The sequence below is a fragment of the Sturnira hondurensis genome, unplaced genomic scaffold, assembly GCF_014824575.4.
Source record: "Sturnira hondurensis isolate 20B ecotype Veracruz unplaced genomic scaffold, ASM1482457v3 Scaffold0001221, whole genome shotgun sequence".
In the NCBI taxonomy this organism is placed as follows: Eukaryota; Metazoa; Chordata; class Mammalia; order Chiroptera; family Phyllostomidae; genus Sturnira; species Sturnira hondurensis.
In genome coordinates, this window is record NW_028073852.1 from 5,952,902 (window position 1) to 5,966,581 (window position 13,680).

The 13,680-nt window shown below is 47.0% G+C and overlaps 1 protein-coding gene across 2 annotated transcripts in view; it reads left to right on the forward strand.

The window, feature by feature from the left end:
- AP2B1 (adaptor related protein complex 2 subunit beta 1) overlaps positions 1–13,680 on the forward strand; it is a 100,935-nt gene that overhangs the window by 54,614 nt on the left and 32,641 nt on the right. For both annotated transcript variants that reach the window (XM_037066817.1, XM_037066827.1), the window contains exon 14: positions 3,110–3,302. In XM_037066817.1, coding sequence (XP_036922712.1) covers positions 3,110–3,302 — 193 coding nt within the window. The remainder of the gene's footprint in view (positions 1–3,109; positions 3,303–13,680) is intronic.

Here is a 13,680-nt window from a genome sequence, read left to right on the forward strand (position 1 = left end):
CTGCACCCTATTTAGGTGCATCCTATTTAGGTTCACCCTGTTTATTTCCATCCTGGCTTTTTTGACACTTTTCCTCCTAAGTTATCTTTCTTAGGTCGTTTTTCTCTCTCTTTAATGTTTGCCGTTCTCTGTTCATTCTCTCCTCTGAACATTAATCTTGGTTGGATCACAAGGCTCATTCTGATCCTTCTCTTCTGTGCTTCTCTGTGTGTGCCCCTGGGGGACTCGCCTCCCCGCACAGCAGTCTATTACAGGCTTCCCAGTTTCCACCGTGCTTTTTATTTGATCCTCCCGAAAACAGAACCCTTTGTTTTAGTGACGAGTAATTAGTGAAGCCGACACTCACTCTGTGTTCTTGTTCTAGGCCCCTGCTCTTAACACCAGCCCTGTGTTTCTCTGCTGAGGTCACCTGAGCGTGCGCGGGAATTGCTTCCCAAGTCCCCTCTAATTCTGCCTGCCAGGCCCTGGTCTTCAGCTGTCTGCTGGACTTCTGTTTGTTCGCTTCTTGTTTTTTACTTAAAAAATTGAGAATAGCATTATCTTTCTCATCATCCCTTCAGACCCTCTGGGATTGTAGAGGGTATCACGGGTCTTTTGCTTCTCAGCTTTTGTGTATTTTCTGAGTTTGGTCCTTTGTCTTTCTTAGTCCTCTGTTGTCAGGTATCGATAGAACCTACCTAGGTTTTCTTAAGAAATCTGTGTATACTAGTGGAATTTTTACAGTGCTTTTCCTCTTTTTTCAATTTTAATGCCATAAACTTAGAAAAAATGCTGGATAGGACGGTGGGACAAACTCACTCAACTGCAGCAGTTACCACTGTCTTGTCAATTACATTTTACTTATCACCCCCACAATTTGGGGGGAGGAGTTGGAATGTTTTAAATCCCCAACCTCGTATCATTTCACTGAGAAATACTTTTTTTTAATCCTCACCTGAGGACTTTTTTCATTGGGTTTAGAGAGAAGGAAGCATCTGTGTGAGAAGCATTGACTGGTTGCTCCATGTTCAGTAGCTGTCTGAACTGCTTTCCCATTGTCTCAGTGGCTCTTTTCTGTTCTTTTTAAAATTTAGCTAAGATTGATTTTACTTTTTTTCCTCTAGTCTTTGGAAGAATTTGTAATGAATCCAAGTCTGAATTTTTTGTGTGTGGTTCCCCCCCCATTTTTTAAATTACTATTTATAATAGTGCATGAATCTTTAGTGTGTAGCTCAGTGAACTTTCATGTTTACATGCACTTATATCCCCACTCCCCTGAGCAGACGAAGGCCGCTTCCAGCACTGGGAGGACTCCACGCCCGTTTGCTGTGGACGCCACCCTCCAGAGATACACGCTGCTTCGGTTCTGTCATCATAGGGGGTTTGCCTATTCTTGAGAATCATGGAAATGGAATACTTACTAGTTTTGCTTTTCTGTGCCTGGCTTCTTTGGTGCATCATAATTTATGAGGCTGATCTGTGGCGTGTTATCAGTTAGGTGTTCCTGTGTTCCTTCCTATCTGTTGATATATAGTATGTCCTTGCCCAAATACCTGCACTTTATTTATGTCTTTCGTTTGTGCGAGTTTGGGTTCTTTCCAGTTTGGGGCTCCTACGGATAAAGCTGCTGTAAATAATCTTGTGTGTCTTTTGGTAGATTTGTATCCTCATTTCTCTCGCGTGTGCACCGAGGAGTGGAATTGCTAGGTCACAGGGCAGATGTGTATTTAGTGACAGGGGACACTGCCGGTGTCCTCCAGTGGTTGCACCAGAGTGCACTCCTCCCAGCTGGGCGTCCGTCGTGAGGGTTCCAGGTGAGCCATGCTCGGCAACCACTGGGGTAGCCTCTTCTGTGACATGCCTGATACTGCCCGTAGTTTTTAATGAATTGTCTTTTCCTCTGTGGGAATTCTTTATATAATATGTAAATGATTCCTAGAAACTCATTGTACAGTTTGGATGTAAGTCATTTGTCAGATGAGTGTGTTAACAAACATTTTCTCCCATTTATGGAGAATCCCTTCTCCACTTTCTTTCTCTTAGTGGTGTCATTTGAAGAAGAGACATTCGTCATTTTAACGAGTCCAGTCCATCGGGTTTTTTTCTTGGATAGTTAGTACCTTTTATAGAAACTCGTCTACGAAACTCGTCTACTCGAGAGTCATCAAGATACTTGACTAGATTTTCCCGTGCACATTCATCTGATTTATCTCTAATTTTTACATATGTTGTGAGGTGTCAGGGTCCTGCCTCATTTCCCCACTCAGCTGTCCAGCTGACTCAGCTCCACTTACTGAAGAGATCGTTTTCCTCTCTCGGGGTTTTTTAGTGCCCCTGGGACGCGCCACTTCCTTTGATTTTTACGGTGTAGTGACAGGAGCTGTTCAGACTCTTAGCTGGTCTTCGTGTCCATTCTCACGGCTTCAGCCCGTTAGACACTCGGCTGCTAGGAGAGCGTCCCTTCCATGTAATTTTTAGTTCTTTGTTCCACCGAAACAAAATGGTTCCACACCCTCTGCCATAGAAACCCAGCCCTCCAGACCCGTTTCAAAGTCACATCTTCCTCATGTCCTCTCGCCAGACCTTACCACCCTCAGGCTCTGCTCCTGCCGAGAGTGTTTCACCACCCGACGTCAGGTGGTTCATTTCTGTGCCTTTGCACACATCGTCCCCTCCGTTTCGGAAGCTCCTTCCCTGGTAGTTCCTCTTCACTCTGCTCTTCTTCAAAATCCGGACGTTAGCTGTCCGCAGGAGCCCTCAGAGTCGGCCCCACCGGGTTCTGTTTGTGTGGCCTCCCCTCCGTCCTGTCGTTTGCAGACACGTGTGCGGTGGACATCCCTGTCAGGCAGTTGTGGGTGCTGATGCTTTGTCGTTAGAGTGTAAGCTGCTTGGGAACAATTAAAATGGGCCGGCCAGTGATATTATGTAGCATACACTTATTTTCATTTTGGTGACTGTATTTCGATAAAAACAAGACTAGCTAGTATCCCTTCATGTGCATCAGCAAATTACTATAAATTAAGAGGTTGTGTTTTTTCCTCTGATTTACATATCTGACATTCGCTTGTTGCCCTGTTGTTATGCCCCAGGTGAAACTGACCTATTGCCTTCTTTGTGTGTGTGACTACAGCACTGATGCTGGTGACAGCCCTGTTGGCACCACCACTGCCACCAACCTGGAGCAGCCTCAGGTTATTCCCTCTCAAGGTGACCTTCTGGGAGACCTTTTAAACCTTGACCTCGGCCCCCCAGTCAATGTGCCACAGGTATCCTCCATGCAGGTGGGAGCAGTGGACCTCTTGGGAGGAGGACTAGATAGCCTGGTAAGCACCTTTCTTCCTTCTTTCTCTCGGTGGGTTTTAATTCTCGATATGCTAAAGAACTTTAAATGATTCAGCTTTTTAGAACCAGATCCTTCCTTGATTCCTTGATACGCAGAGCTTCGTCCTTTAATAAGGGACAGAATGACTTACCTTCAGAAAATTGAGGGTCCTGTCCATCAGCGGTGTGGAGTGTGCCTGTGAGTGTGCAGGGTCATTGTGTCGTCCTGCCTCCCAGCAGAGGTGTTAACTAGCCACGCAGCGGCCTTGGTGTGTGGTACCCTCTCCAGAGCGCGGTGCTGCTCCCGCTCCTTAGCTCCGGACAGCCTCCGTAGCTGCCCTTTGACCTGCGTAGCATTTAGGTGACCTCCTAGAGATCATCCTCTCTTGAGGCTTTCGAACCTTTGCCTTTTTAATATTTTATTGGCTTATGGCCTAACTGTGAAAGCTGTTGAGGCGGCTATTTGTATTTACAACGCACCTTTATCACCTTTATCGGGAAGCACTGCTGAACTGGTTCCTCCCCACCAGCCCCCGCCCCCATCACACTTCCAATTTAATTAGCTTCCAGGATTCTCAGACTAAAAGGCTCCAAAGTCCAGAGTGTCTGAGTATGTGCCACCAGTGGGAACCAAAATTAGTTTTTGTTGCTGTACAAGATAAATGAGAAGTACTACAGATGACCTTCTTACTGCGTAGAGAAGGCAGAGAAATCACAGGTCTTGTCACATAGCTCCCTGCGGACTGTGCTTATCTGCAGTGGGATTGGATGGGCCTTTTCAGCTAGACACTTGCACATAGATGTTTGTCACCCCGAAGACTGGGAAGATGCCTGACAAGTGATATATTTCTTAAGATCAGAAATTGGAAGGCAGATGCCATGGAGACGAAAGTGTGTGTTCTCAGGTTAGATAAACAGAACAGCCTTCCTTTCTACGACACACGCAACACTTTCTCTCCCGCCGCGTGAGCAGCGTCCATCCTGCAGTGGTGATGGCCTCTGCAGGTACATCCACTAACGGAAAGTCGCTGCTCTCAGAGTCTGCGCTGACCAAGCTCCAGACACCAGCTTACGGCGGCACGAGTGCGTGCTCCTTGGTGTTTCTCGGGAATATACAAGTATTAGCTTTCCATACCCGTATCTTTGGTGTGTGCAGTTTGCTGATTATATCAGAACAGTGGCTTCCTCGTCCGGTCCTTCTGCGTTGCTGTGCAGCTTCCCCAGAGACTCAGGCTGACAGATGGGTGTTGGAATGCTCACGGCCACTTGCAGAAGTGGCTACGCACCGAAGCAACTTTTCTCTTCTGTTGGTGTATCAACCACGAGTCAAATGTTACACCCTTCTCAAGTCTGTGGTTACCGGTCCTACGTATTCGTTTCCCTGGTGGCTTATTGTACTGAAGAAGGACCAATCCAGATGGAAGGGCGGAGGGAGGAAGAGGCCCTATGTTTCGATGGCGCCCGGCCCAGGCTGCTGCAGTGTTTCTTGACCCACGTCAGCCCGGAAGGAAAGACACGTGTTGTTGTTTTGTTTGGCTTTGTATGAGCTCTTGCTGGCCCCTAAAACCAGTTAGTTCTCTTACTTTACGTAGCTATTCAGTCATATGTTAGGTTTCCCACAAGTACTGGGTTAGATAGAAAACTGCTAGAACTGCCCGCGGTTGTAGTAGCCAGAGGTAGCTTTTTTCTTTTTCTTTTCTGTAAAGGGTGTTCTTTCTGGAGGGGGAGGGGGAAGCTGGATTTCTAAATGTGTAGCCTTTGCTGTGTAGGCCCAGTAGTGTTCCTGTGTAACTCTCCATTTTCCATTTTTCTGACTTTAAAATGATACCCTTGGTGTTACAGCACCAGAAAGTATCTAACACAGTTTTCTTTAACCTACTCGGGTGTATGAATACACCCCCGAGATCAAGGTGGACAGGAGCACAAGCCCTTTGAAGCCAGGTCAGTCTTAAGAGAGCACCGTGAGGGAGAGGGGCGCCTCGGGTGGCTGTGCCTGTGCGGAAGGTGAGCTTCTCAGGAGGTGGGGCACCAGGCCACTTTCCAACAACAGTGGCCTGGCCTGTTTTTATTGTTCTTATGCAAATTACCTAATTTAAAGAGGGGAAAAATAGTACCATTTCTTGAGTGAATTCTTGCCTCCTATCAGTGCTTCTCAAACTGGAATGTGCTTCTACACGGCAAATTCTCATTTCGTTGGTCTGGGGCAAGGCCTTTGAGTCTGCATTTCTGACAGGTTCCTGGGCCTCAGTTTGCACAGTGAGTTCGTAGGGCACCTGTGACCACTGCGAACCTCCTCAGTTTGGTGTTTGCCCTGTTCCTGCTGGTTGATCCAGATGCCTTTTTCTCCTGCCTGCAGCAGTGAACACTCCCGGCCCCTCCAGTGCCTCAAATTAACTGAGGGAGGGCAAGAAACTCTTATTTCGTTAAAAGTCTTTCTTTTACTGTCTAGGAAGAATAGTGTTGCTACGAGTGGTAGAACTTGACCCAGACGCCCGTTTAAAATACGGCCAGGAGGAGAGTTATGTGGTCGCCTGGGAGAAGGGCCATCAATCAACAAGGCTGCCAGCCTGTGGCTGCGGCCTTAGCTCTGTTTCCTAACAGAACCTTGCCCGGAGAGGAGGTCGGTGTGCTGCTAGTGGAGCATGGCAGCTGCTGGCCTTTCATTTCAGGCTTCATGGTTCTCAACTCCACCTGCAAAATTAGCACCATTTAAAAAAATACTGCCTAGTGCCCTGGCTGGTGTAGCTCAGTGGATTGAGCACAGGCCTGCGAACCACACGATCGCGGTTCGATTCCCATATGCCTGGGTTGCAGGCCAGTTCCCAGCGGGGGACTCGTGAGAGGCAGCCATACATTGATGTTTCTCTCTCCTTCTCTCCTTCCCTTCCCCTCCCCTCTAAAGATAAATAAAAGTCTTTAAAAAATAAAAATACCACCTAGTGTTTGCGCCCAGTCCCGGGGCAATTAACCAGAAGCTTAGGAACACCTGACCGTTGTTGTTTTCAAAAAAGGCACCCAGGTTATTTTAATTTCACAGCTTAGGTTGAGGGCACTGAGCCATGTGAAATTTCAAATGGAGTTAGGTAGTGGTATTGAAAACCGATCTCTAAGCCAAGATAGTAACTTCCACAGGAGAATTATATTCCGATACACCTCTTTGGCACCTCCTGGAAAAATAGGCCTCTCCAACCTGACCTTTGTTCTGTCCCCAGGACGAGTTTCCACCCTGATCTGCTGTCGGGTGATACAGCCTGCCGGAAGTTGCACGTTGAGTCTGGCCAACTCAGATTCAGTCACTCCATTTCGGGATTCTTTTTAGCCCCTTCTCACTTTCCATGATTAGAAACTAAATTTTTTTATTGCCATCCCATTTTCCACCCCTCTGCCTTAAAGGTGGTTTTACTCTTCCCTTTCGTACCCCTGTCACCTCCTTTCAGATCATGTCGGCCCTCTTCCATCACTGCCCTTGTGAAACGTTGAGGTTTCGTGAGTCGTGAGTCTGGATTTGTCATTCAGGAAATGCAGTCGGTCCCCCCGCCCCTGTCCCCCTGTCCATGGTTTTTTCATTTCCCATGGTTGCAGCTTCCCGTGGTCAGCTGCAGTCCAAAAGTATTAACTGGGAAATTTCAGAAATAAACAGTACATAAGTTTCACATCACGCACCGTGATGAGCAGGGATGATACCTCATGCCACCCACCAAGATGTGAATGACTCCTTTGTCCTGTGCGTCCGCCCTACCCTGACCTGTCGTTAGTCACTGAATTGCCATCTCAATGACCAAAGAGATGATTGTATATTCTTATTGTTGTTCTGTCTTGTTGTTGTTGTTAATGTTTTACTGTGCCTGCTTTATAAATGAAACTTCATCATAGGGTGTATGCATAGAAAAAAAACATAGCGTATCCTACACAGGGTTCAGGACTGTCTGCGGTTTCAGGTGTCCACTGGGGATCCTGGAATGTATCTCCTGCAGGTGACAGGGGGCTGCAGTGTCCTCTCACTTGAAGTCTGTAGATAATTTCCCCCTTCTTTTAGTATAAACGTAACTGTTGCCGTGATGTGGACGAATTCAGGTGATGGAATTTATATCCATTCTGTATGTAGAACACGATGGTATGCTATTTAGATGTAGGTTTGCAAACGTATTACTTGGATTTGTTGTTGTTATTCTTTTTTTTAAAGCTGTGTATGTGTCTTCTGATGCCTCTGATACTGAGTTTAAGAAACTGCTCATTCTGGGTAGTGTGACTTTTTCCTGCTGCAAATCCTTCTAGTTTGTGGTGTGTGAGGTGACCTGATGCCTGCGTGTGTAACTCTTGCATGCATGTTATAAAGATAACTATGTGCTCATGACTCCGGCATCTGTGAGGATCACCAAAACAATCGTTGCATCTCAGCTACGTGTTACATCACGTGTAAAGGAAGCATTACCCAGAGCACCCTTCCTGCTGACGAAGGGCGGGACTGTGCTGTCCGTGTGCCCAGCTGCAGTGGAGTGCGGTAGAGGACAGACTGCCTTTTCCGGGCTCCGCTGTGTGTTTTCCAAAACCTCTTTCTCTGTTTCTTACAGGCTTTTACCTTTCAGATATTTTAAGTCATGCACCATTTTAGGAATAGTTTTTAGTTTTGTTTTTTTTTTAGTCCGTCCGAAATCCATTATATGTGCTAATTTTGCATTTTTATATTTCTCTGCTAGAACAGCCTTGCAGTGAGTTCAGAGCCTAAGTGGTGGTATTGTGGGAAACCTTCGTAATAAACTGGCCCACTTCTGCCTGGTCAATTCTTCAGGGTTACTTCTCTAACCACTATTTTTTTTTATTCTCACCCAAGGGCATGCTCGTTGGTTTTAGAGACAAAGGGAGAGAAACATTGATGTGAGAGAGAAACACTGAATCCACAACCCAGTCGTGTGCCCTGACTGGGAATCAAACCCATGATCTTTTGGTTAATGGGATGATGCTCGAACGAACTGAGACACACTGGCCAGGGCAGAACTTTTATAATTCTAATCCTCAAAGTAACCCTGAAGAGTAATTGGCACTGGGCCTCATTTTACAGAGAACTAAAGGCCACATAGCAAGTTAAGTCATGAGAGTTAGAATTTGAATTCAGGACTTCTTCAAAACTTCAGAGTCGATATGTGATTGCTCCAGTGTATTTGTTATTGTCATCTCCCGAAATAGAGTCCAGTCTCACTTGACTTCCGGTCCTTCTCAAACTGGGGTATCCAGCCTCTGGAGTACACAGTGTGGGGCAGGGTGCGTTTGAAGCTGCAGAATAAATTTGGCTCATTATCTTGCGATGCCAGACTCACTTGATGGTGAGTAGTGTAAACAGAGTAAATGCGGATGTATTAAGGCTTAGAATATGAAATTGCTTCGGTGTTTAATATGAAATACAAGGTTTGTTTGCTCTGGACCTCTGTGCCCTGCCTCCCAGCTGTCCTGGGTGTGTGAGTTTGGCGAGTGTGACAGTAGGAGGCACGGGGAGGTTTGAGGAGGACCGTGCAAGCGTGTTCATTCATAGAAGGAGGGACTGGGCAAGGTCACGTTATCTGTCTTGCAGCATCTTACCCTCTTCAAAGTAGAGCCACAAAAGCACATCTTCCTGCGTGTGGCGACGGGTTGGGTATAAAGCACTGGTGTCTTCAGGGCAAATAGATAATGTGCAGGGCATTCTTCTGCTGAAAACTGGCCGTTGGAACAACTCAGACAATACATTTCTTCCCTAGAAAGGGCTTTGGCCTGGGAGGGGGGTCCTTTCCCCCACTGGTTCTATTCGTACGTGTTGGCCAGGTCAGTGCAGACATGACGCTCTAGACCAGTTAATGCGACACTGCTGTCGGCCTTCTGTCCACTTTCTCCAGTAGAATGACTCATTTTGAAGTTGCCTACCTAGGAGGTAGTGTTGCCAGTAGTCCCGTTTACGTGGTTAGGAGAACAGTCATTTATTCAATAGACACTCAATGTCAGGCTCTATTCTGTGTGCTGGGAATGTAGTTGTGATGAGTCCTGACAAGCTTTTATTCCGAGTGTGGGTGGGAGACAGATGACAAACAGGTACACAGGGTGTGGCCAGCATACGTCGTTTACATGGAAGATAATGCAGTAGTTAATAAATGGTAACACGAGAGTGAGCTCTGCTCTGCGTACTGGCGACTGCAGCCCCCTCGCCCCACCTTGTATGGTCAGGCGGTGAGTGCTGCCTCGGAGGAGAGCGAGGGTGGTGCAGAGCTCCCCGTGGGTCTCCAGCATGTTCGGCGCTGAGTTCTGTCCGATTTAGGAGACTGGCAGAGACCATTCCAGGGGCTGTCACATTTTGTTCTGTTCCATCGCAGGAAGTCATCTGTTAAACATCCTACTTTTCTGCTCCTATAAGCCCTTTTCCTTAAAGTCGAGTAGTCTGATAGTTTTGTACGATATGAGTTGATGTATGCGATTCTACACGTCCGTCTCAGCCATCAGTTTAGTAGCTTTTGTAGGGTCACAGATTCTTCCCAGCAGTTTGATTATAATTTATAATGCCTTTTAGAGCAGCCTTTTGAAGATCAATTAAAATTTGCAGCCCAACAGCTGAAAATCATACTTCTGCCTAGGAAATGGTTTGTGCCTTCTGAAATCTAAAACTCTAATAATGCCCTACTTGGAAAAAACACAGACTGGTATTTTTGACAGCGGTAGGGTTTGGGTGTCAGTTTTGTTTGTGATGGAATCTCCGTACTATTTTTACATCGTTCTGGTCCGCCTCTGAAGCATTCCTCAGACTCTTTCCAATCCATTCAGTTCTGGAAAACATCAGATGACTCTAGACAGGAGCATAGAAATGTCCGAGGTTAAGATCGGCGCCTCTAATTAAGAGAAGGTCTTGAGATACCTGGAGAACGCCGCGGTTTTAGAAGGCACTTGGGACTGATCAGACATACCTCGAAGGTGCTAATCCAGACCAGTCATTGAGATCATTTCTGGGGTTTTCTTTTTGTGTCTGCTCAGTGGCCATCTCAGTTCATAAACTTGAATTGTAAACGTTCTTTTTCTTTTCTTGGAGTCAGGCAGAAGTCAGTCCTGAGTTCTGTCCGGGTAGTTCTGCTGCTTTGTAACACACTTGCTGTGGGACTGAGGGCCTCTCCTCTGGCCATCCAGCTGAGCCTGAGCTGCCTGAGCCTCAGCCCCGAACACAGGCGGCCTGGCTGCTCTGCAGAGCTCACACGATCACGCAGAAGTGCCCTGGCTCCCGCGTCATACCGAGGCACCTGGAAGTCACTGCCTTCCACCAGGTCACTGAAGTGGTGTTATTGCAAGGACACTTGCCGTGTGGCTCAGCATGAACGGGCCCCGTTCGGCACCTCCTCAGACACGGCGAAGTGGCCAGATGTGAGTGTCGTTCTCAGGGCCATGTAATGGCCCCCGCTGCCCTGGTGTAGACTGGGAGCTGAGGGAGCTTCGAGCAGAAACTTTGGGCTTGGTTGTCAGCTGCAGATCTTCAGGAAGATTCTCAGTTGTCAGCATTTGAAACATCTTTTCCTGAAATTGGCATTTCGCCTTCCATCATCTCCTTGTATCCCGATTTAGGCCTGGAGTTGATGTATTTCCTTCCTAGAGAATGTGGGAGTCTGAGCAGGGCAGCGAGGGCACTGGGAAGCAGTCAGCCTCGAAAGACCCTTAAATGCAGTATCTCGATGCCTGAGATGGGGAGTGAAGCCACGCCCCTCACACCCACCCCCGCACCCCTGTCTCCCACTGGCTCAGTGGGTAGCAGAGAGCACTGCGTGTTCGCAAACCCTAGTGGGACTGGTTTGTGCACTACCTCAGTGGGTGTTGCCAAACAGGTAAGTCTGGTCGGATTCCAGGTAGTGCCAGCAATCAGCTGAAATGGTTAGTAATAGCTGGTTCAGATTACATGAAACTTTCCTGGGTTTTGTTCAGCTTTCTAGTTTTTCTTTTCCTTTTTTTCCCCTTGATTAATATCTGCATCATTCTCCTTGTCACCGTAGATTAGGAGAAGCCACTCACTGGGTAATTGGCTCTCAGTCCTCGCTGACATCTCCCTGTTAGTCACTCATGCCATCACTGTGAGTGATGCCATCTTTGTCCTTTTTGCAGGGGGAGGATAATAACCTTCCTCAGACTCTTTTTCAGTCGGGAGGAACAGAGCTGAAAAAGCTTCTGTTCTGCCAGCTAGAAAACCCTGACATTGTGCTCTCTCTTGGCTCTCTGGACGCAGCGTGGTGAGGCAAACCTTTGTATTTCTGGCTAGATGTCTCTAATGGCCCTTGGATGATCCTGTCTTAGAAGACCAGAGCTCCTGATTCTGGCTGAGCTGTATCTGCCACACAGGACATAAATGAGTATCAGGGTTTCTTTTTAGTTTCTTCCTTGGTTTTAAATTAAATTGATGAGCGGCATGTACGGGGAGAGTACATTCAAATCTTTCCCAACTAGGCTAATGTTTATATAATACTCCCAGATAGTAAGAATGATGACTGAGAAAATAAGGGCTGAATTGGGCTTCATTTCTTTTGGCCTCAACACCACCAGTGAGGGCCTTTTCTCAGGATCTTTTATTGAATTTAACATTTTGAGGAAAACTGCTATTTCACTTCCAGCGTGTTTTGTCTTTCTTGCCAGTGAGTGCCAGCCAGGTCCCTAAGCATTCTGCCTCTTTCCAGTTTGGGTGGTGAGCCTAGCCAAAAAGGGGGGTAGTACTTGTGGGGATAAGGAAGGGGTGAGCCCATCCAAAAGTCCTGAAACCAGATCACAGTCTCAGGGCAAATAAGACATTCTGCGTCCTCCTCTTCCTTAGAAAGGGTTTGTCCTTCTCAAGTTCTAACTTCGTTTTTTAAAGATTTTATTTATTTACTTTTAGAGAGAAGGAGAGGAAGGGAAGAAAGAGAAGGAGAGAAACGTTGATGGGTGAGAGATGCATCGGTCGGCTGCCTCTCGCACACCCCAAGCCGGCAGCCTTTCAGCTCACAGGCTGGCACTCCTTCCACCGAGCCACACCAGCCAGGGCCTAACTTCGTTTTTATTTAAGAGTTAGCTCCAGAGTCGTTTCTGAACAGATGAATCTTAAGCTGAAATGGTAGTTCATTCTCTAAGGTACTGTTTTCAACCTTGTCTGTGCATGAGAAGGCCTGGGGGAGCTGTTCAGTGTTTCGGTGCCTGGCTGCAGCGGGGGCAGCACAGCCACTGTCCCTGGGGTAAGACCCGGCGCCACTGTTCCTTTAATTCCTAACCACCACCCCCGCCCCCCAAAAAAGCGCAGGTGCTTGGTCGCATTGTGTGTATAAAGTTGAAACCATAGTAACGAAACACAGTTGAAGGAGTTATTAGCACTCTTAGAAAGCTTGTGTTTTAATCTAAGAAATGCCCAGGTTTATATGAAGGAAAAACTAAAAACCAAAGACATCCCACAACCAGCCTGCCTTCGCAACCTTATTTGCTAGGACTTTTTCTCCCCACCCCGCCTCATAGCTCTGCTGCATTCTGGTTTAATTGAACTAATTCTTGATTGTGCTTTTATTTGTTTTGTGTTTTTTTTCTTTTTTTTAAAGATTCTATGTATTTATTTTTAAAGAGAGGGGAAGGGAGGAGAAGAGAGAAACATCAATAAGTGGTTGTTTCTCATGTGCTCCCAACTGGAGACCTGGCCTGCATCCCAGGCATGTGCCCTGACTGGGAATCGAACCAGTGGCCCTTTGAATCACAGGCCAGCACTCAATCCACTGAGCTACACCAGCCAGTGCTAGTTGCGGGAGGTTTTTTTTAAGCTTTTGTTCATGCTACTTGAGAAATAACCCCCTGTTTTTGCTTTTTATAATCCCACACTGCCACCTTTTTGAAGCTTCCTTTCATTATTTTGAGCCAGAAGGAAGGCTTGTGCCTTCACAACTCCCCTCTTTTGCTTTAGTATGTTCTCTACGGCCTTGCATTCATGTTTGACCTCTCCTGCCAGTGGGCAGAGCCTGGGTTGTATCGTGTGTGTGTTCCCCTCAGTGCATTTCCAGTAGCGCCCTGTGCCCTTGGAAGCACTGGGCCAGCGTTCGTTTGCACAGAAGGGACTCGTGCTTTGGGGATGTCATGCGGTAGGTACGTGCTGCTATTCTAGAGCCAGGGAGAAAGCAGGTGTGTAATTTTGTTCTTTGCTTTTATACTCTCTTCCACTTATTCAAGTTGTTCTTTGTGATGGCCCTCTTGTTTATTTATGCATGTGAGTTTCGGCCCATGGCTAACTGTTAGGGAGTCTCCAGGAACCAGACTCTGGGGAGGTTTGGCGGGCTCTGTAGCGCAGTGCAGAACGTGCTGATTAATGCCAGTTGGAAGCACCTGCCTGGGGTTATTTTCTGCCCTGGCAGAAACAGAAATTTGTCAGGTGTTAATATT